Source organism: Microtus oregoni, unplaced genomic scaffold, assembly GCF_018167655.1.
Source record: "Microtus oregoni isolate MIOR12 unplaced genomic scaffold, Mior012 000033F_ref0000390, whole genome shotgun sequence".
Lineage (NCBI taxonomy): Eukaryota > Metazoa > Chordata > Mammalia > Rodentia > Cricetidae > Microtus > Microtus oregoni.
In genome coordinates, this window is record NW_024543092.1 from 20,513,187 (window position 1) to 20,537,412 (window position 24,226).

Sequence of the window (24,226 nt, forward strand, 5' to 3'; positions counted from 1 at the left end):
CGTTGCCCATCCTCTACTTCCTGCCTGGCTACTGACCAATCAGCATTTTATTAAAAAAGTACAAGAAACAAATCTTTATAGGGTAAAACTATTGTTCCACAGCATTCTCTGGCAGAGGCATATAACTGACAAAAATTCTCTCATTCTGTAGGCTATTGCTGTTATTTTTTTCCCTTTGTTTACAGAGGCCTTTTCACGTTATATAATCCTATTTGTTAATACTTGTTATTTCCTGGGCTTCTGGAGCCCATTTCAGAATGTTCTTGTGTATTCCTGTACCTTGATGTGCTTTCCCTGTAACATGTGAGACATTCCGGTCTTGCATTATGGTCTTTGATCCATTTTGAATTGTTTTTGTACAGGATGAAAGATAGGGATCTAGCTTCATTATTCTACGTGAAGATACCCAGTTTTCCCACACCTTTTATTTAGAGTGCTCTTTCTCTAATATATGATTTTAGTACATTTGTTTAAATTCTTGTTTCTAGCAGTGTTGATTTCTGGATCCTGTGTATTGCGTTAGTCCTGCTGTCTGGTTTTGTACCACTGCCATGTAGTTTCTGTTGGCACGGCTGGTAAAAAACTGGGTGCTGATAGATACTTCTAGCATTGTTATATTTTTTGGGATTGCTTTGACTTATTTAAGGTGTGTGTGCGTGCACGCCCTGACAATAATTTTAGAATTGTTTTTTCTAGTTCTGTGAAGAATGTCATTGGAATTATAATGAGCACTGACTTGGCTCTGTAAATTATTTTTAGTAAGATGGCAGTTTTGCAATATTCTATTCTAGGTGTTTCATGGGATATTTGTTCATTGTATATTGCCAACTGTGTCATGCCTTTTAAAGTCTGTCTTTAATGTAGTTTTTTTTTTTTGGAAAGAAGTTTAATTTTAATTTTGAGGTATAGAGTAAAATTTAACTTCCTAAATAAAGCCCACATAGGGAATTACCAGTGGCTTGAATTTATTTTTTCCTTCCTAGTTGGAAAGCAAATGCCTCTAAATTAAACCAGCTTTAATTTATTTAGAGCAAGGAAAATATCCCACTAAGTAGTGGTGTATTGAATAGTAACTTGTTTTAAAATTTATTTGCTTCAGTTTGTGTATTTGGGTTCTTAAGGGTAGGGAAGTAATACAGTCTATGGTCTTTCTCTGCTAAAGTAACTTTTCTGTGTATTTGGTATTCTGAGTTGGATTTTTGTTTGTTTCTTTCTTTTGTGGAGGCCATAAAAAAAGAGCTGTTAATCTTGAGTACATATGGCTACATAACAGCTACCTCTTTATGAAGGTACTTGTTTTTCAGATATAGATTTCTATTACTGTTCTAAGATTTAGTAATCATCATGTTAAGAAAAACTGACTTGCATAATCTTAGCTAGTAAACCCCCTGCTTCGCCGTTTGTGCTGGCGTGTTACTGTAATGTCCATCAAAAGCTGAGTTGCAAATAGTAGAGTCTATTTAAACTTGTGCTGAGAGCTGAAAACGTTTATGCTAGTGTTCCTTATTAAACCTATGTGTGATTAAAGCATGCTTATAAATATTGGCTCTTATTTTACTCAAATCAGTGGAAAATGTTAACTTGAAAACTGAGTGGTCATGATCAAGTAAAGTGTCATCTCTTTATATCTTTGTATATTTCTCTAAATCCAGGTGTAGTATGCTGAGGTATGCTTGAATGGATTTAAGTATGGTACACATAGAAAAAGCAGATGGCTACTTAGATAAAATACTTATGTCTTTGACAGTCCAGCTTCCTTGGTAGTTTTCTGTTAGGAACAGAATTAACTGACAGTTGAACTTAGTAAGTGAGGGGGGAAAAGATGGCATAACTAAATCCAGTTTTTAGTCATAGGCACAAATAGTTTTGTACCTGCAGAAACTTGAAGGAAGAAAGGTATGGTTACTGTCGACTTGAAAATGTGGAAAATAGGAGAAAGCCTAAATGCTATAAAGGTGAAGTTTTTATTTCTGAATTTAATGACACAAATTGCAGATTGCTTGTGGCCTGGTGGACCTAGAGGAAGGTGGAGTTACATGTGATGGAGTATATCTGTAATCCGAGCACTTCGGCTGAGATAGTTTGTGAGTTGGATGCCAGCCTGGGCTGTTAGTGAATGAGACAGTGTAAAAACTGCACACATTGCCTGTGCCACACCAGAGAATATGTATCTAGTGTTGATATTTTATCAGGTATGTAAGACATACCAGTATTTTGATATCCAAGCTCTCAAAATGTGTGATTTATGAAATTACAGTCATCTTGACTCAGAAATTAGTCAGTGGTAAGGAATGTCAGCAGATTAATAACAATCTGGAGGGGTATAAATAGTAGAAAATAAACAAGAAAAAATATAAATTGCTTGTTACTGTCTAAATGAACAGTAGTTGTGGAGAATGGGAATGGCAGAGACATGTCCACAGTGTGTTAAGTTTGCTAAGACATGAGTGATCTTTACTGCAAGGAGTGGACAACTTTAGTCTTCTTACTATCATCTGTTGTTATAAAAATCATGTGTGACTTTATACTTTTAAAGAAACTTACAAATTGGAGTGTTTCTGAATAAACTGAAGGGCGTGAAAACATGTTGAGTAGTTTACAGTGTATTTATATCATAGAACTTTCCTGAGTATTTATGAGGTTCCTAAGTGGCAGTGAGTGGCTGATGTTTTAGGAATGAGAGTTTTAGCTAAAAAAAAAAAATAAAAAAAATAAAGAAAAAGCAGCAACAACAACAACAAAAAACTCAACAATAAATTTAATGCTTAGAACTTCAGAGATTTTTTTTAACAAACTGTCTTTCTTAATCATAGGAATATTTAATTGGAAGATAAATGCCCAATTTAGGAGTTACTGTAGTAGAAATTTTAAGTACTAATGGTTCAAAACTTTGATCCCTCTGAACCATTGTTGTAGGTTGACTGTTGTGTATGTATGTGGAGCATTTCAGCATTAGTATGTAGTATTTGACACATGAAAATGTACAACACAGTTGTTGTGTTTAAGGACTAGCCCATTGCGTATGTCTGTGATGATCTGCTGTGGTCATTCCAACTTACTAGGATAGTGTTAGCAGAATCTCTGATTGCTATGACTTAAGGAATGAAAAGTTTTGAGCCTAGGGGTTTTGGAAAAAGTACTAAATAAAATTCAAAAGAATTGGATTGAGTTGAGCAATTCAGTAAGTGAGTTGTAATAGCATGAGATACAGTTCAGAAAGATTAGATCAGAGATCTCCCAAATTAGAGTTACTGTTAGAACTAGAACTTACAAATAGTATAGCCCAAATTGTTGAGGCTTTTCTGTCTAGAAAGGTGCTATTCATCTGCTCAGATTCAGCTATGAATTAGTTTGTAATTGGGAGGACTACAAGTTTGAGTTATTTACATTCCTGACAGCCCTATCTTCTAAATAATTTACATACTATTATTAGAGTGATAAGTCTTTAAGACTGAGAAGTCAGGGTGCAACACTTACCTTAGACTCAAGGTCTTTGGAAATTTAGAACTGTAACTTGTGGATCTGGGAGGAGGGGGTATGTGCGGATATGATCAAAATGAGTTGTATGAAATTCTCAAAGAATACAATATTATTTGAAAATAATATTGTTTTAAATATTGACCTATTCTTGCATTTATAGTAGCAAGCTCCCCTCCCCTAAGATTGAATCTTGGGCCTTGCACATGGTTCTGCCACATCTCTAGTCTTCCCCTTTGTTTTTAGTGCTGTTTGTCTGTTTTTGGATTATTTAGCACCACTTTTGCATTTATAGATTATTTAGAACCGCTTTTTCATTTATAGCAGTAAATACCATTTCCCTACTCTCTATCTCTTGCCTCAGTGCTGAGAGTTGAAACAAGGACCTACATTACTGACTTATGTCCCCCAGCTCCCCACTTTGTTTTGACTGCTTTTTTCCCCTTGTTTAATTATCAGTCCTACTTTCAGCTTTCCCATCTGTATTTATATACAAATTTTATACATACTTTAAGATGTAGTTTTAATTATGTGAATGCACTTGCGTGTTAGTGTGTGCACTTGAATGCAGGTCTGCCTGAATGCCAGAGGTGTTTGATATCCTTGGAGCTGGAGGTACATGTGTATTTCAAGTGCCTGATTGTATGTACACTGGGAACTGAATACAGGTCCTCTATAAGTAGGAGTACATGCTCTTAACCACTGAGCGCTCCCTCTCCCCCCTCATGTGTATTTTAAATTGATTAAATTTTCCATTAAAAATATTATGTGTGGGGCTGGAGAGATGGCTCAGCGGTTAAGAGCACTGTCTGCTCTTCCAGAGGTCCTGAGTTCAATTCCCAGCAACCACATGGTGGCTCCAAACCATCTGTAAAGAGGTCTGGCACCCTCCTCTGGCATGTGGATATAAATGGAGGCAGAAAGTTGTATACATAATAAATAAATCTTTAAAAAAAATTATGTGTATGGGTGTTTTGTCTGCATTTATGTTAGTATACGACATGTATGCTTGGTACCCAAGGCGCTCAGAAGAGGATAGAACTGGAGGTTACAGTCGTGAACCCCTGTGTAGGTATCAGAGCTTTTATTTCTTAGCCACTAAACCATCTAGCCCAGTGGTTCTCAACCTTCTTAATGCTGTGACCCTTTAATACAAGAGTTTCTTATGCTGTGGTGATCCCCAGTCATGAAATATTTCATTGTTACTTTATAACTGTAACTTTGCTATTGTTAGGAATCGTAATATAAATATCTGGTATTCAGGATATCTAATACACAACTCTGTTGTATAATATTTTAAGGTATGTTACATCTGTTTAATGACGTAAAGATGTGTTGCTTATGTTTATGCTGCATTTGTTTAACTCTGTGAAGCTCTGATTCTTTGCCTGTCTAAAACATTGAATGGTCTAGTGAAGAGCTTAACAGCCAATAATAGCAAGGCAGGAAAAAGGATAGGTCGTGCTGGGAGGCAGATAGTATAAATAGAAGTAGAAATCTGGAGGAAAAGAAAAGGAATAAGAAAGAATAAGGAGAAGACATCAGGGGCCAGCCACCCAGCTACAAAACTAGCCTTAGTATCATATTGTAATGATAGTATGTTCCAGTGTGAAGGGCCTATCTATTGATATATAGTTGAAGCACATTTCATATTTAATGGAAGATTCCATTTTTCTTTATAGGATTTGATTCATTAAAGTAAAACTTTCATAATTTTCAAATATATATTTATACCTGAGAATTATAATACAGATTTGGGGGGCGGGTAAAGAGCATTGATTTTTGGCTAGCTTTGCCAAAATTTATATCTATTAACCCAGTGTGGTTTGTTTTCTGTTACTGTCTTTCCTTGGAAACTCCTACCTTAGTGGTCTAGTCCAGGGCACCATCCTCTGACTTACCAGTATTTCACTGCATCTTGATGACCTTGGCACTTGGTACTTGTCTTCCCTAGTTCTTCTTACCTCCTTTTGTGTTGTTATTTAGGTACTGTTTTCCTCTTCCCTGAATGTTGCTTTATTAACGTTCATATAGTTCTGTGAGTCTCCCTTTTTCTTTTCAGAGCTTTAACTGCTAAATTTGTACACCTCACCCAGACTTTGTCTAAACTTTGTATGTGTTGTCTTTTGAGCATTTTGTGTGTATTAAAGATATCTAAAATATCCAAGGTGTGTCCTTTTTAAATCTTACTGTGGCAGATTATTTATAAAGAATAAGAGTTTTTGGTATTTTCTTTTATGTGTTCTTATGACAAATAAAGCTATTTAAAATGACTGGCCTCATTTTTAAGCATGAGTATTTTATGTAAACTAAAGTTTATGTGATTATGATTAAGAGTATCTGCTCTGAAGTTAGTTTTAATATGATGTGTAATTTGGTTGATGTAATTTGATTTATGGTAGAAATGAAGACTGTCACCTTGTAAACAGGCTTAATCCAGAGAATGACAGATAGGGCACCAGCTGTTCATATTGTATCAGCCCCTTCCCCTTTCCCTGGATTAACAAGAACATATTTTTGTCTAACACATTTGAAATTTTTACTTTTAACAGAAATTAGCAGAGTACGGAAAGACATGTACAATGACACATTAAATGGGAGTACGGAGAAAAGGAGTGCAGAATTGCCTGATGCTGTGGGACCTATTGTTCAGTTACAAGAGAAACTTTATGTGCCTGTAAAAGAATACCCAGATGTAAGTATATTTGTTGTTTTGCTCATTTTTTCCTGCATCACACAATATGCAATTAAGATCACTTTTATATTTATTAGTTGCTTTAAAAGTGCTATGTATGAAATTGAAAATGGGAGTAATTTTATGTGGCTAATTAAACATTTTCTTTTTAGCGTGTATTTCCATTTGGTTTTGGCTATGTCACTTTGGGAAATACTCACGGTGAAGACTTTGAAATTTCAGACTTGAGGTTAAGAATTGTGGGAAGACTTGTCCTGAATGTTCAAGATGAAGTACAACTCTGGTGGTCTTCAGTCTGACCACACAAATCTCCAGCTTGGACCATGTATTCTTTCTGTAAAATGAGAGTCCTAGACTTCATGGTGCTTCCAATTCTGTTTCTATGGAAAGGACTCTTTGCAATCTGCTTCCTCCTTTTCCTAGTTTTCTTTAGTCATTTGCTCAACCAGTCTCTAGTATTTTTCTTTTGGAAATAGTCTCCTCCTATACCGGCTGATTTTGAAGTACGCCTTTTGTTACAAAATCCTATGTGATAAAATTAATTCTATTTCTCTGCCCTTAACTTAAATGATTTTTCCCACTTCTTTCCAGTGTAATCATATTGGCTTTTTTTTTTTTTTTTTTTTTTTTACTTTTAGGATAAGTCAAATCCGTTCCTAGCTTCAAGATCATTGTGTCATTTATATAATGATAGAGTTTTCATTGTGACTGGCTGCTGCTTTTCCTTAAGTGTGGTTGAGTGTTATCTCCACTCCTCCCCTAACCCTGTCTTCTCATGCTCCACCTCTACAGCACTGTTACCTGGTGTTTTAGTGTTCTTTTTCCCTAGCACAGCAGATCTGGGGGTGTGGGGCTGTCAAATGACCCTTCACAGGGGTCACATATCAGAAAATCTTACCTATTAGATATTTATGATTCATAGCAGTAGCAAAATTACAATTCTGAAGTAGCAATTTAATTTTGTATTTGGAAGTCACCACAACATGAGGAACTGTATTAAAGGGTTGCAGCATCAGGAAGGTTAAGAATCGCTGTCCTAGCAGAATTTATTGTACATAAAACAATATGTACAATATTTTTAATATTTGTTAATTCACTGCCTTTTACTACTGATCCTGTAATACTAGCACATAGTAGCTATTCATTACTTACTGAGTATGTAAATGAAAAATAATGACTGTTGTATTTGAGACTACTTATTGGAAAACAAATGGAAGAATGACTGATTTTAAAAATGTTTTTTGGACCCATTAGTTTATTCAGACAATATTAGTTTTATAGGTGGAGTATAAATGTCTTAAATGGGGGTGTGTGTGTGGAGTTTTGGTATTTTACAACTGCAATTTTTAGTACACCTTTCTTTAGTTTATACATTTACTCTATTTTTGTAAGTAGTTTTTGTTACACACACACACACACACACACACACACCCCAGAGTTCAGGATAATCTTGCCAAAAGAGGGTTTTGTTGAATGATTATAGACCTTGTAGAAAATTAGTGACAAGATTTTGTGGAGCTTGTCACTGGAGAGCCTTGCTGTTAGATTGTTAAAGATATACAAAGTTAATCTCTGGACTCTTTAGGAACGTGCATGAATGTATACATACATATATACACAACAAGAATTAAATCTTGTCTAAATGTTATTTTGTAGGATGTAGAACTTCTTGTGTTTTTCAGGGTTAATTGATAGTTGTATAATCATCAATGCAGAGAATACTGCTTCATATCAATGCATAGTTCAAAATGGGAGAAGAATTTAGGGCCCTTTCATAAAGTATTGGAAATCCTGTCTCAATTTCTAGCCAGCATTCATTCATCAGTTAAAAACTTTCTTAATTTATTTTTATGTGTAAGGGTATTCTGGTTGCCAGAAGAGGCCGTTAGATCCTGTGGGAGTGTAGTTGTAACTGGTTGCAAGCCATCATACAGGTGCTTGGAATTAAACCTGGGTCCTCTGGAAGGGCAGCCAGTGCTTTTAATCTGATGCATCATCTCTCTAGGCAACCCCCTCCCCCGGTTTAAGAAAATGAAACTCAGTTTCAAAAATCAAACATTCTAAGACAATATAGTATAAACATAGAATTGAGTCTTACTGAGGAACGACACTCAGAAAATAATTATCTTTGTTTTGTGTAATGAAACCGTGATGTTTCTGTAAGAACAGCAAACTTTGTTCATACAGTAAAATCATTGCAGTTCCTAATTATAGGTTTTTAATCTTCCCGAGGTATTTCATGAAGCATTAATTGGCATTGCATGAACTAATGGCATGCACAGTGCAAAATGTGTGTGTTCTGTCTTTAGGACCAGGGCTGGGAATGTGGCTCATTTGGGTCTGCACAAACATGAGGACCTGACCTTGAACCCCAAACACCTATACACAAAAGCCAGAAAAGCCAGACGGTATGTGCCTATCACCCCAGCATGGTGGCACAAGAGTGGGAGGGAGCACATGAGGATCCCAGGGACTTGTTGACCATCCAGTTAGCTGAAACACAGTTTCAGGTTCAGTGAGAGAGTAAGTACCCTGCCTCAAAGAAGTAAGGCAGAGAGGGATAGAGGAAGACAACCACTGTCAACCTTTGACCTGAGTACACAGACATGCATACATAGTTGTACACATTTATTTACATATGTACAGCACATACAGAATAAAAATAAGATGATGTTATTTTACTTTTACCTAAATTTATGAAATGTTTAGATTACATAGTTATCTGTGGTAGTTTTAATTTGTTAGTGTATTTTGACAGTGTAAAACTTTTATGTTTTAGATAAAGGAATTATTATTGACTTAAAGCTTCAGAGACGGCTAGATTTTATGACTTGTTTTTCGGTTTGAATTTTGCTGCTGCTTCTTCCTCCTCCCCCTCTTCCCTCCTTCTCTTATTTTTTGCTTCATTCTGTATAGAGGTATATTGAGGACCTACCTGTGCATATTTGGCTATACTGAATTTCTGAGGATAGTAGTAGTTATTATTTTAGTGAGTTTCAGGAGAGTATGGAAGCAGTAAATTTTCTTTAGACCTGTTTTGTTATTTTGAAGTCTTAACAATTTCTAATGTCATAAACCTTTTTATAGTCTTTAAAATGGTAGGTGCTTTATTTTGTGAATTATATATCTTAATATTTAAAGATAGATAGTATTCCAAACAGTAGTTAAAAGTTATTTTTGGAAAAGACATACTTGTAAGCAATTGATTGTCAGCCTTAGTTAAGATGGAATGTTTGGTTCGTCTTATGAATGTATCATGATCTGCTTTGTTAAAGCTTTGTTAAGACGGACTTACCAGTAAAATAGAAAAGTTACAGGTTTCTAAACTATATATTTCTTTCTTAAAATTCTCACTACACACAACAAAAGGAATCTTAACAGAAAAAATTACAAAGAACCCTGTTCCTAGGGGCATTAACTGTTTGTGATAAATATTAAAGGAGAAAAGTTGCTGGTCTAAATTATATACCCATCTTGGGAAAATGGAATTTTTTGTACCTGAAACAATCAGTTCTAACCTCCCAATACCAGATAGGCATGTGGAATGGGCTATGAAGGAAAGTTAATTTTACTTGAACTCTACTGCCCATCTCATAACCTGTTGATTCAGGTTGATACTAATTATTTGAAATGCTCGGATCTAATTTTTTTTTTTTTAGAATAGAAATACTTGCATGTGTAGAAACAGATGTGGGACCTATACCTGAATATGTTTTTGTTTCATATGCAACTTAAAACATACATTCTGAACATAACTTTACAGAACAGTTTTATTGGAACTGCATTTTCAATACAGTCATGAGTTCAGGTATGGAATTTTCTACTTTTGGTAGCAAGGAGTTTTGTATTTTGGAGCCTTTGGAAAGTTAGGGATATTCAGCTTGTAACAGTGGTCCTAAATTTATTTTTTAGTGATTGAAGTCATTTATATCTTCTTTTGATTTAATTGTCAGCAGAAATCTGTCTTTAAAAAAGAGAGAACGAATTCTTCTTATGGGTATATCAAGGAACTTTGGAACTAAATTTGATTATTTTGTTGAGAAAGTGTAATTTGTCTTAACAGATCTAGCTATTTATACCAGAGCAGTTCAATTGAGAATTCCTGAAATCAAATTTCTTTATCATTAACTTGGCTATGTTTTCACATTAGTAAGATTTATTACTTGGTAGGAATTTTTGCATTTTAAAAATTTGTGCTGGTGATTATTGTTGAAGCAGTTAAGAATACTTGTTACTCCTTCTGTGGGCCCAGATTAGGTTGTTAGCACCCCACCCCGTCCCTCATCCTCTGCATGTACTAGTCATGTACATGGCACACAGGTCTGTATGCAGGCCAATCATTCATAAACATAAAAATAAATCAATCTTTTAAAAAATTATCTATGCTCTGTTAGTTGTGGTTAATGGAGGAGAGGTTCATTTTTATTAGGGTCTAAATTTTTTCATTTATGGCTGTATCTAAGTAGTATAAATAAACTGTTTAGAATTGTAAAAGAAATGAGAGTTATAAAAGTCTAGGTCTTGGTATATGGTCCAGTGGTAGAGTTTGTGCTGAGTGTGTTTGTCATTCTAGGTTCAATCTCCAATGAACCAACCAATTGTAAAACTACCACCATCACTAACAAAACAAAAAGCTTAAAATAAGGCATGAATATAAATCAAACATTTTGTATCATTTAGTCTAGAAATATTCGTATGTAATCTGTGGTAAATAATTACAAAATAATATGAAAAGATATAATCTTTCCTCAGTCTCATCCAGTACCGCTTGGCCAGTTTCCACCACAGCTGCTTATAAGATAACCACTCAGAGACTTAATGTTAATTGTAATTGACCCATCGGTTCCTACTAGTTTGTTTATTGCCACATGGCTATGGCTAACTAGTGATACCTTGGCATATTTCTTACTTGTGTGGCTACATAGCTCTCCTTGACTTTGCCTTCATTTTCTCCATATATTTGTTTGGATTTTCTGCCTGGCTTTATTCTGCCTGTCAATTGGCTGAAACACTTTTATTCATTAACTGTAGTGACGAGGTGAGCAGGTCTGCTTTTCATCCCGCCCAGCTCCCGCATGGCTAGCTTTACACCTGAAATAATAACACACAAATTGTGTTCTTTTAAACACTGCCTGGCCCGTTAGTTTCAGCCTCTTATTGGCTAATTCTCACATCTTGCTTTAACACCCATATTTAGTAATCTGTATAGCACCATGAGGTGGTGGCTTACCGGGGAAGATTCAGCATGTCTGACCTGGTGGCTGGCTCCATGACATCTGACCAACTATGCTTTCTTTCTCCCAGCATTCTGTTGTGTCTACTCCACCCACCTAAGGGCTGGCCTATCAAATGGGCAAGGCAGTTTCTTTATTAACCAATGAAATCAACATAAAACAGAAGACCCTCCTACATCAATTAACCGATGAAAGAAACACCTTTTCACAGCATACTGAAGGACCTCTTACATCATCTTTGTTCTCATGGAATGCTTAGAGATGTGACCAGCTGTGTAATAATGAGAACCTGAACTTAGAAGTGATTGGTTTTTTTTTTTTTGATTTTTTCAAGACAGGGTTTCTCTGTGGCTTTGGAGCCTGTCCTGGAACTAGCTGTGTAGACCAGGCTGGTCTCGAACTCCACAGAGATCTGCCTGCCTCTGCCTCCCGAGTGCTGGGATTAAAGGCGTGCGCCACCATCGCCCGGCTAGAAGTGATTGTTAAGTGAAGAATTGTAGAAGGAAGTTTCTGTCCCTGCTCCCGCAGCAGTTCAGTCCCAAATAAACATACAGAGGCTTATATTAATTATAAACTGTTTGGCTGATGGCTCAGGCTTATTACTTTGCTTTTATATCTTAAATTAACCCATTTCTACTAATCTGTGTATTGCCACGTTGCTCTGTTGTGCTTCTTCTGTGGCTATAGGCATCTGCGTCTCTGCTTTTCCTCTTCCCAGAATTCTCCTTGTCTGGTTGCCCTGCCTATACCTTCCTGCAGGGCTACTGGCCAATCCATGACAAACTATAGTGAACAAGAGCATTATCCCACAGCAAAGAAGAGGGCATAGAATTGCATAGAATTGCAGTGAAGAGGGCTGGAGAGATGGCTCAGCGGTTAAGAGCATTTCCTGCTCTTCCAGAGGTCCTGAGTTCAGTTCCCAGCAACCACATGGTGGCTCACAACCATCTGTAATGAGGTCTGGTGCCCTCTTCTGGCCTTCAAGCATACACACAGAAAGAATATTGCATACACAATAAATAAATAAATATTAAAAAAAAAGAATTGCAGTGAAGAATCTGAAGATCTCTGCCTTTGTTATGTGTAGGGATTAAGGAGGAGGAGGGCCTTTCAGCAGAATGAGTTACTGAATAGGACAACAGAGTGAAAGACAGTCAGTCACTCACAGTAATGTAGGATACTGAACAGGACAGTGTGAAAGACAGTTGTCAGTAAATAAGATACAAGGAAAACTTGTGTTATAAAGATCAGTTCTCCTTTTAATTAATAAAACTTCTAACAGACGATGTTTGTGTAGCAAGATGTTGACTTTAAGAGCCTTTCTTCTCTATGGTCACAAACATTTTGTTTCCTAGATTCATCTGTAGTCTCTAGGTCTTGGACTTTCTCTCTCTCTCTCTCTCCGTGTGTGTGTGTGTGTGTGTGTGTATGTGTATGTACGTACGTATGTGTGCTTTAAAGCCAGCTATGGTTATACAGTGAGACCCTCTGTTTTAAAAAACAGAATAAAAAAATGTGACCCAATGACTAGAAGACTGAAAACATTAATAAGTTGAGGCATGGTTTTCTCAAACATTCGTAGTGTAGTTAGGGAAAAATTATTGAAGTAACAACTGAATTCATTCTGAAATGCTTGAAGAGGATTTTTAAATATAAATTATATTAATCATTTAGAATTCCAAGATTGTTAGTTTACTTACCTTACAAAGGAGATACAAGATGGTATTAAATTTCTGAACTTTTAGGATTTTGTCTACTTAGTAATCTCTTGTGCTTTAAAGGTACATAATACTAATAATACATTATTCGGTGTTATTTTGAGAATTTAGTAACTCGGTATATGCATCTTACCCAAAACAGAATTGGGCTTATTGTCTTGAACATAATACTCCTCCTTTTTAACACATAAAAATGGTTGCATGTACAGCCCTTGTACTCTAGTTATATCCCTATTGAAGTGGAAAGTGAAGATAATAACTGATTTTTTTCCCTACAGTGTCTTTTACTTTGTTCTTTGAAACAAAATGAGGACATGAGACAACTTTATTGAGGAATTTCTGATTGTGAGTTCTGTGTTGATTGTAACCTACTATCTAATCATTATTGAGGTATAGTTGACTAATTGTATACTTTTAAGAAACATAATAGAGTAATTTTTAATTTTATTGAAAAAAGTCATATAGTATATTTTGATCACATTCTTTCTTCTTGCCCCAACTCCCCCTATATTCTGTTTACCTGTCCATCCAACAAAAAACACTAAAAATAAACAACTTAAAACAAAAACAAAGTACCCAAACAAAAGGCACACCGAAAACAATTTAGCCTTTTTTTTTCTTTTTCTTTTCTTTTTTTTTTGGTTCCTACATCTGGACGTTGGATCTACTGTGGACTCCATTGGAGAAAACGGATTTTTTTTTTTAAAGCAGGCATCATTTGTAAGTAGATTCTTGGTTAGGGGTGTGAACATACATATATCAGTCCTGTTGTGTCTGGATAATACTTTTGGAGTCAGCCACCACCTCTGGATCTTAGAATCTTTCCTCCTCCTCTTGCACATGGATTTGTGAGCCTTGAGGGGAAAGTGTTGATGGTATTTCACTGTGGCACATTGTCTAGTTATGGGGCCTTTGTGTTAATTACCAACTTCTGTAGGAAGAAACTTAGAAATCTGTCATTAGAAGTCACTTTATTGCTATGTTCCTTTAGCAGACAATAGTAGTGCGTTTTCCCCTAGGTCCCATTACATATCTAATATCAGGTTCTTGGCCACTTTAGCAATGTCAGCTAAGGGTCTCATCTTATTAAGTGGGCCTTAAATACAAGTTAAAAGTGGTTGGTTACTCCCGTAACATTTATGCCACTATTGATTTAGCATATCTTGCAGGAAGGTTGCTCTTGTATATTGCAGCGTTATAGTGGGTAATATTAATGATTTTTCTCCTCTGGTAGATGCAGAATACTAAAGTACCATGAATGCTAGTCAGTAGGGGTGAAGCCTCTAGTTGGGCATCATCTTTCTCTGTGTTTGACATAAGTAATTTTGTGTCTTCAACATTAAAGTCTTACCAATCAGGTTTTAGAGAGTAACGAATAGTAGCCTTGGCACTAGCTGGTCATGTGTGAGGAAGTTTATGGGGACCCCTTCTAATGTGACTTTTTGATACACATTGTGAAATGATACCACACTCAAGCTAAGGAAGAGCACATCCATTGCCTCACGTACGTGTGTGTGTGTGTGTGTGTGTGTGAGAGAGAGAGAGAGAGAGAGAGAGAGAGAGAGAGAGAGAGAGAGAACAAATACTTAGTCATCATGTTATATCTGGAACCAGAATTTAGTCATGTGGCATAATCAAAACTTTATACTCTGTCACTTAGTTACAGTTTTAATAGTACTGTGTGAATGCGCATATTGGTTGCAGGAAGGCAAGAAATGGATGTAGAGTCCCTGGAGTTGGAATTTCATGTGGTCGTGAGCCATTTATTATGTAAATACTTTGAGCTGAACTCTGGTCCTCTGAGACAGTAGCAAGGCTTCTTAACTGCTTCTCTTTAGCCCCCAACTCTTGTTGAGCATTGTGTCTTGAGCATTATCTCTATACTTATCATACTTATTCTCCTAAATGCTATTCTGTTTTCTGTTCTGTGAGCTTTGTTGAGATTATGCAGGATTCATGCTTGACTCTCAGTGCATTGTCTTCCAGATTAGTTTGTATTTTTGAAAAATGACAAGATCTTCCTTTTTTTATGGCTAGATAGCATTTCATTTTTTATTACCCATTCGTATGTCAGTAGACAGTTGAGTCATTTTCATACGTTGGCTAATGTAAGTAATACTGCAATGAAAATGGGGTGTGCAAAACTTATCAGCACATGATTTAATGTTTGTATATTCACCAGGTATGAGATTGCTGGTTCTGGTTGGTTGGTTTGTTTTTAATGTTTTATGTGTAGAATCTTGACATTCTTGTTAGAGATTTTTTCATTTCTGCTTGTGTTTGTTTCTGAGTTTCATTAGACTATTTTTGCTAGTTCTGCTTTTAATGTTTTGAAGAACTTCCATGTTTTCCAGAATTGTACTTATGTATGTCCCTATCTGTATGGAACAAGTGTTCCGTTTTCTACCGTATCTTTGCTAGCATGTAATCCTTAGCGGTCATTACAACAGGTGTGAGATGGTATGGAATTGCCTTCTTAATTTTTCTTTTGTGTTTTTAATCCAATTTTATGTATGTGTTTTGCCTGATCTATGCCTGTGTACCACATCCTGCCTGTGCAAATGTGGGTCAACAGCAGTAGATTCTCCCAGAATGCTGTTACACATGGTTGGGAGTAGATTCTCCCAGAATGCCATTACAGATGGTTGGGAGTTGTCATGCAGGTCACTGAGGACTGAACTTTGTTCCCCTGGAAGAGGAAGGAGCAAATGCTCTTAAGCATTGAACCATCATCTCTCCAGCCTTTTAATTTTTCTTTTGGCTATTTGTTGTTAATGCATAGATACAAAGTCTGGATTTTTTTTTTGTACGTAATTTTATATCCTTCAACTTTATTGAATTTATCCTAAGTTTTAGCCATATGATGGTGGCTCACTTATGAGGCAGATGCAGGCGGATCTCTGTGAGTTTGAGGCCAGCTTGGTCTACAAGAGATAGTTCCAAGACAGGCTCCAAAGCTATAGAGAAACCCTGTCCCGAAAAACAAAAACAACAATAAAAATTTTATCCTAAGTTTTTTTTTTTTAAATGAAAAATTTTAAAGTTTCCATTAGATATAGAAGGTCGTGCCCTATGCAAAAGAGACATTTTAACTACGTTCATTTCTTCTCTCCTCCCTTTTAGTTCCTTAGATTTTTTCTTGGCCTGATTGGTAATTGGTCTGACTAGGACTTCTAGTGCTGTGTTTACAAGTAATGAGGATGGGCATCAGTCAGTTGTCTCTAATCTTAGAAGAGCAAACTTTATTTTGCTTAGACTTGTATCTTTCTTCATCAAAGATATTAGCTTCTACCTTTTTTGCATTCTTATGTGTTCACATCTAGCTTTGGTATGAGGGTAATGTTCTTGAAGGAAAAACTTGAAATTGTGCTTTTTTAAAGTTTTGTAAAAGAGTTTGGGGGAGATAGTTTAATTCTTTAAATGTTTGTAACTTATCTTTATTTGGTCATTAGGCTTCCCTTTATTGGGAGGTTTTTGAATTGCTTTTTAATCTTATTTTTTTTATCATATTTAGATTACTCTTTGAGTCATTTGGTAAGTGCTGTGCTTCTTAGGAATTCAGAGATTATTTTGTCTAGTTTGTTGGTAGAATTATTTGTAGTAGTCTTTTTAATTTCTTCTAATTGTTTCTTGCTTCACTTGTCTCCTGGAAGTTTGTTGTTGTCTAAGTTCTCTATTTTTGGTTAGTTTAAAGTTTGTCAAATTTATTTAAGCCTTTGACATGTAACTTTTCTTAATCGTCTTCAATTACCTATTTCTCTGCCCTTTGCTTCCTTATATTTAGACCTGTGGCACCTGTTTCTGATTAATCTCTTACTCATTTGTTTTAAAATTTAAAATATCACTTTTTTGGGGGAAGAGCATGAGAACAAAATCAGCTTAGTTCTTAGTTGACAATACTTAATTAGTTTTTCCTTTCTCCAGTTTCAACTGTTAGGGATGTTTTTGAATTTTTATATAGATTTGACTCAATTAACTTGATCTAATCTGAAATGCTGTAAAGTGTGAGGGTTTTTTTTTTTTAATGATTTACTGATGCTTAAAATATTTTGGATTTTGTGTTTTCAAGTTAGGGACACTTTCCCCTTTTTTTCATTGCCTAAAAATACCATTCATTCATTCATTCATTCATTCATTCAAGCTTGCATTTGTTCTGTAAAGCACTGTGGGCTTAACAGACTTAGATTATGGCCTTTAACTTCAGGAATGGCCTGCAAACGACTACTTTGATAAGGGGTGTAAGAGGAACATGCAAAATTCTTCAGAGGAGGGAAACACCTGTCTTTCGGGTTCAGGGTTCCTTCAGAGGGAGTCACAGAAAGGGACCTGTGTTCATTATTGTGGGATGAATGGAAAGATTTGGACTTTTGTTGGATAGGAATGAAGAAGCAAGGCAAGGGTGACAGAAAAAAAAACTTTAGAACTACTTGAGAGTTTGAACAGAATAAGAAGTTACTTAGAGGTTTGATAAAAGGAACAATAGCAAAAGTAAAGCTTGAGAGACATGTGGGATCTTTTTACTAAATATACTATCATAGATACTGTCTGCTTGTGGCATAAAACCTTGTACACTCTATTTTCTAACCTACTCATTTATCTTCTGAAAAGGGCAAGTACAAGTCTTACCCAACTCTTTTGGATGGTTTTATTGTCTTACTGAGTGAAAATTTGTCTTAACTTAGAGTATCTTAATTCATATACCAATTTAAAGTCTTGTTCTTAATTGTTTAGCAATTTTTGTTTGTAGTAACAGTTGGTGTCGGTGACTTTACTTGAATAGTTTTATGAGAAGCCTTTTATTAAATAACACTTGTAAGTCATGGGGCATAAACACAAATGTTTATAAATGGCAAATATATGAATGGTTTATTAAATGGTTCTTATATGTAGTATAAAATAGCCTTTTCTCCAGGAGACCTTCACTACTTATCCATAATTAATATAAATCTATAAACAGGATAATACATCTCCCTCCATGACATCTTGGTTTTTGGGTAAAATGTTTAGCCCTGGTAGATATTGAACCAAAATAAATTCTCAGTTGTTGTCTAAATTAGAGGTGACCCTGTTCTGTTTTCTACTAACAAGTCCATCCATCCATCCATCCATCCATCCTTTTAACTGGGCAGGCTTAATGCCGACTCTCTTTATTGTTATTATTTTAAATACCTAGTTTGTAAAATACCTAAATTATAGAAATGGTAGACATGGGATTGGGAATATAGTTTAGTATAGAGTTCTTGCTCTCTGTGTGTGAGAAGCTCCGTTTAATTTCTAGCCCTGCTAAGATAGTCCTTAGAGCACAGAAGAGTTTGAGTCCCTGTTGCTGGAATTTAGAGATAGTTTTGAGCAGCCTGACCTTGGTACTGAAAACCAAATACAGATACTACAAGAACTATATTTGCTCTTAACCGCTGAACATCTATCCAGCCCCCAAATTATCTCTTGTACAAAAGAGTAAGCCAATGCTGGGTGGTGGTGGTAGCAGGCAGATGTCTGTGAGTTCAAGGCCAGCCTGGTCTACAGAGCAATTTCCAGAACTACTAGGGCTACATAGAGAAATCCTTCCTCAACAAAAAACCAACCTAAAACTTGCATGTTATTTTATATCTATCTATCTATCTATCTATCTATCTATCTATCTATCTATCTATCATGCAGTGTTCTGTCTGCATTTTTGCCTGCAGACCAGGAGAGGGCACCAGCTCTCATTATAGACTGTTGTGAGCCACCATTTGGTTGCTGGGAATGAACTCAGGACCCCTGGAAGAGCAGTCAGTGCTCTTAACCTCTGAGCCATCTCTCCAGCCCATAACTTTTTATTTTTAATTCCAAAATTTTAAGCAGAGATTACTGTTTAGTAATTCTTAAAGTGCTTCTGAGATGCTTTTGGAAATACAGTTTCTGTCAGTCATATTTTTGGTAATATCTCACAAGAAGATTTTGTTTTGAATTATGCTTATTTAAGGAGGTTCCAGGAGTTTTCATAATTTGCATTTGTCACTGGGAAAAAATCCATTGTTTGTTTTTAAAATGTAGTGAACAAAATGAATAGCAGTAGATATAACTGTTTAACTTTTAGAAATTAACACACCACTTGGTAGAAATATAATTGGTGAGCTGTAGCTCAAAGGTCTATACTTAAACAGTAGGGCTAATGACTATCTTTTATTTTTTTCTCTTTTTTCCTTTTCCTTCTGTTGGCTTTTCAAGTTGCACTTAGCTCAAGCTCTTTGAAATGATTTTCTTTGAAAGCATTGTGACATTGTTTTAATTGAATGAAGCTGAAGAACGGGCATGATAAATCAACACAGAATGAGTTTTAATGCAAGGCATAGCACATTAACCTGGAAATTGGTTGCAATAGACAAAACAGCTGTTATGATTAATTTTTTTCATTCTCTGCTTAAAGCATCTCGAGAAGGATGACCTTGACAATTCCAATGCATTAGAATCCGTGTGGTATACACTTTAGCGTACTTGAACTTTGTTGGTTCATGGGTGCAATAGTAATTGGTTTTTAAGGTTAAGAAAATTTTATCTCACAGATTTCAATATTTGTTTTATATGCTTTGCAAACAATTTTAGAGTAATTAATAGTTGTTAGAAATAGTTTTTTTCTGTGTAGTCCCAAGACTAATTGCAATAAAAGATACTTAATGTGTCAGAGGGTAGGGTGTGCCCTCTTGGTGGACAAATGGTAGGGTAGACAAGCTTATTTGATAAATGATACAGATCAAACCTACTTAAGTTTTAGTTATCATGCTCAGATGTTTCCATAGGAGCTGGGCAGATGGCTCGGTAGATCAAATACTTGCTGTGCAAGTTAAAGATCTCTGTTTAAAACCCCAGACCTATGTAAAGTTGTTCCAAGACCTCATATCTTTAATCACAGTACTTCTGCAGGAGGTAGGAGGCAGAGGACAGAATCTTCTGACAGTCATAGACTCCTGGTATGCAGAGTGGCAAACAGCAAAGAGATACTCTGTCTCAAGGTGGAGGCATCTGACACTGACCAGTTGTATTCTGGCTTTTGAATTTGACACCTTTATGCACACATGATATAGTTGCATACACTCCCCTTTGTATGTGTGTATACATACAAACACACACAGAGTTTTTATTTTATTTTTAATTGACTATATCCTGTTATAGCATGAATTCTGTTTGTTTTTAATAAAAACCTGGAGTCAGGTATTAGGACTTGAAAGCTGAGAGATCAGAGCAACAATGCAGACAACCACTGGAGAGACCTTTTACTTCTACCGAATCCTCAGATCAAAAGGGTGATTCGTCCTCTGACTGCTTTAGACTGCATCTCCAGACTGCACAGAGCTTTTGTCTCCTCTTGCCTTATATTCCTCTCTGCACCCAGCCATATTCCTTCCTTTTGCTATCCCCCTAGTGCTGGGATTAAAGGTGTGAGCCACCACTGCCTGGCCTCTAGTATCTTTAACTCTGTACTCTGATCTTCAGGCAAGCTTTAATTGTTAAAACAAAATATTACTACATCCTATGTTTAAAAGCAAGTCTGAACAAACATTAGAAGGTGTGTGTGTATAGCATAGGAAGCTAGAAATCAAACCAAAGATAATTGAGAAATTCTTACATCCTTGAAAAATCATGATATATTTTATCGCATGTAGGAAACATGCAATAAGTATCTGTTTCAGATTTAGATAAATCTAACCAGTAGATTAAACCTTAGAGCAAGAAAAGATGGAAATAAAAAGCTAAGAATAGATATCAAAGGAAGAATATATGAGATAAAATAAACCAAAGTACCAATGTAATAAGCAAACCCCAAAATGGCAGTTTTCAATGAGTCATTTACTGAACTTTTACCTTTGTTCATTAGAGCAATTGTGGTTTGTGTCTGCAGCCATTGTTCTTAAGATAAACACCTATTACATTGTATTTTCAAAACAAGTTTTCTTCTTCTTCTTCTTCTTCTTCTTCTTCTTCTTCTTCTTCTTCTTCTCCTTCTTCTTCTCCTTCTCCTCCTCCTCCTCCTCCTCCTCCTCCTCCTCCTCCTCCTCCTCCTAGTCCTCCCCTCCCTCCTCTCCTGCCCCTCTTCTCCTCCCTCCCCTTCCTCTTCTCCTTCTTCTCCCCCCCCCCTTTTTTTTAATGGATCAACTCCAGTGAGCAAAATTATCAGTCTATGTCTTGGAAGAGTAGTAGCATAGATAACCTGTAATGAAAAATCCTTATAGGGTGGGGAGGTGGCTTGCATTTGAGACTAGCACCCATACAGTGGTTCACAATCATCTGTAACTATAGTTCCAGGGGACCCAACACCTTCTTTTGGCCTTTCCAGGTACCAGACCTGAATATGGTGCACAAAAGTACATGAGGCATATACTCACTTATACGCAAAAGCAAAATTGCAGGTTAACAAATATTTAAATAAAATTTTATTCTATAAATTTGAATATTTAGGGAATATAGGCGCATTTATAAGGAAGACAACCACAGTACATCAAAATTGATAATACTAAGATATAAAAATAACAGTTAATGAAACTGAGTCTATCATTAGTGAGTTCCAATTGGTATTTAAGATAAAATAGTGTTCGTTTTATATAAGCTCATCCAGATAGTTGGAAACATTTCAACATGTTTGGAGACCTGAATAAACCTTAGTGTCTAAATCTGAGGTCCTTATTATGAGAAAAGAAAATTAGAGGTATTTTATGCATGTGAATTGTTTTTTGCCTGCATGTATGTCTGTGTACCATTTGCATGCCTGGCTCTTGGGAAGACCAGAAGAGGGCTTTGGATCCATGGGACTGGTATACAGAGGATTTTGAGCTGGCTTGAGTAAGAGCTGAGAATTGAACACAGGTTTTCTGGAAGAACAGCTAATGCTAACTGCTGAGCTTGTGCTCCAGCTCCGTGAATGATTTTTTTTTTCTTTTTAAAATAAGCCACCAAAACGTTGGGAAACTGAACCTAGTAGGCCATAAAAGTAAATGCATAATATCCAACTTGAGTCTATTTCAGAAATATAAAATTGATTTAAAAAGTTAGTTGTAACCCTCTGATCTGTTGAAGTATATAAGATGCTTAGATCACCTGGACCTTTATCAACCTTGTTCTTGAAACTAATAGCAAGTAGAGAATGATACACATTTGCTTTTGAACTCAAGGTGTGCCATGTAAGTAGTAAATAAAAATATAGAGTTGGAAGAGAAAAAGATACGACTCCGTGACAATGGCAGTTTGCAGACATAGCCCCCAGGAAGGCCCCCAAGAAAAATCAGTAATCAAGAATATGTATTTCCAGGTAAAGATTGATTAGAAACTAATTATGTATTCACATGTTAGAACAAAGTAGGTTTCAAAATATTTGCAGACTTATTAGGAAAACTTAAGTTTTTAGAAATAGCTTAAAAATAATTAAAGGCACATTGAAAAATGTTTTTACGTTCTTGAGAGATGACAGAAGGCCGAACTAAATGAAATTAGGCCGTTATTCATGACTTAAAGTTTTAGTAGTTGATCCCAATGCACACTTTACTGAGTATCTGAACAATTAGTGAGATATATGCAGTGATGGAAAATGGCTGGAAATAGCTAAGATACTTTTCAGTACAGTTCCACCAGTTAATACATACAGTATGATGTAGTAAGAATAAATAATGGACTAGAAAGTTCCAAATATGTGTACTTGTATGTGGCTTAGCAATGGGGTAAGTCCTGAGAAGTGCATTGTTTGACAGATTTGTTTTTTGGAGAGCATAAAATATACTACAGATCTAGGTGATACAGGCTGGTCACCCATCAGATGTGGTAAATTTAATTTGTGCGAGGCTGATACAAGTATAATGTTACATGATGTTTACAGCAGGCTAGTTGTTTTTCCTGGTGAGTGGAGGTGTGTACTTTCCAGTGACCTTTTAAATTGTATAAATGTGAATAATATAAGAAGCTAAAGTTTTCTTTATACAATACTTTTCATCACTGACTTTTTTTATAGAAAGTTTAGACTCTTTGCATTAACTTTTAAAAGTATAGGTTAAAAGTGGGATTGAAAGAAAAAGGTAATTAAGAATCCATAATAAAATTAAGAATTATAATTTTAAAAAGCATACTCAAGAGTTTTGTACGTAGCACAGGATAGAGTACTACTTTGAACATTAATATTCTATCAGCAATGTGGAACTGTCACTTACACAGTTGTTTCTGGAGACAACTTTTCTTGTTAAGAAAGCAGGACTCTCACCCAAGTATTCTTGTTAAAGGACAGGATTTATTTTGTAGAGTGTCACCACCTGTGTGGTACCCGTGTTTTGTTAGCTCTTTATCCTCTGGCTTAGATAATGTGTTGATGGACAACTCAATAAAGATACCTTTGTTTAGCTAGATTGTTCTATAGCTTGCATTAGTGCATATGAAATTCCTCGTAAGGCAATGATTTACATCTTATTCGTTAAGAAATTAATGAGTTCTAGGTTTGATTTCTTCCTGGTTTATGTTCAGAAGAGATTGAGTAAGTTAATGCATATGTATGCTTTTAAAGAACTTCAATGCAACTTCAACAGGGAATAATATATATTATCTTTCCCTACAGTTTAATTTTGTTGGGAGAATCCTTGGACCTAGAGGACTTACTGCTAAACAACTTGAAGCAGAAACAGGATGTAAAATAATGGTCCGAGGCAAAGGCTCAATGAGAGATAAAAAGAAGGTAAGTCCTTTATAAATGGATGTTCTCCAGGCCCATTAATAATCAATTTCCATATTTCAGACATCGAGTATGATATTCAAAATGAGAGCTTTGGAATTGTTTTAAGACATTCTGATTTCCTCGTTACCATTTTCATTCAAGAACTGAAGTATCTAAGTATCTATTACTCTAGCATGATAACTTGCTTTTCTACTTAGTATTAAAAACCGCCAATAAGAATCTGACTACTGAGTTTTATGTAACAACGTGCAACTAAAACTTGAAAAACAAAACAAAACTGAGGTGGATTTTTTTTTTTTTTGAGTCCAAGGCCTTGAGCTGTGCCATGAAGTTGTATCACCAGGTCCTTAAGTTTTAGGTGAGGTCTCACATCCCAGTCCCTCCACACTCTTGTAGTTTTAAGACCATACTG

General features: G+C 35.8%; 1 protein-coding gene across 7 annotated transcripts in view; it reads left to right on the top strand.

The window, feature by feature from the left end:
• The window catches only part of Qki (QKI, KH domain containing RNA binding), a 111,945-nt gene that overhangs the window by 23,857 nt on the left and 63,862 nt on the right, over positions 1–24,226 (top strand). For all 7 annotated transcript variants that reach the window (XR_005976780.1, XM_041680262.1, XM_041680264.1 and 4 more), the window contains exons 2-3: positions 6,030–6,172; positions 23,698–23,814. Coding sequence is in view for 6 of the 7 variants with exons in the window: in XM_041680262.1 (XP_041536196.1) it covers positions 6,030–6,172; positions 23,698–23,814 (260 nt within the window). In the remaining variant the exon portion in view is untranslated. The remainder of the gene's footprint in view (positions 1–6,029; positions 6,173–23,697; positions 23,815–24,226) is intronic.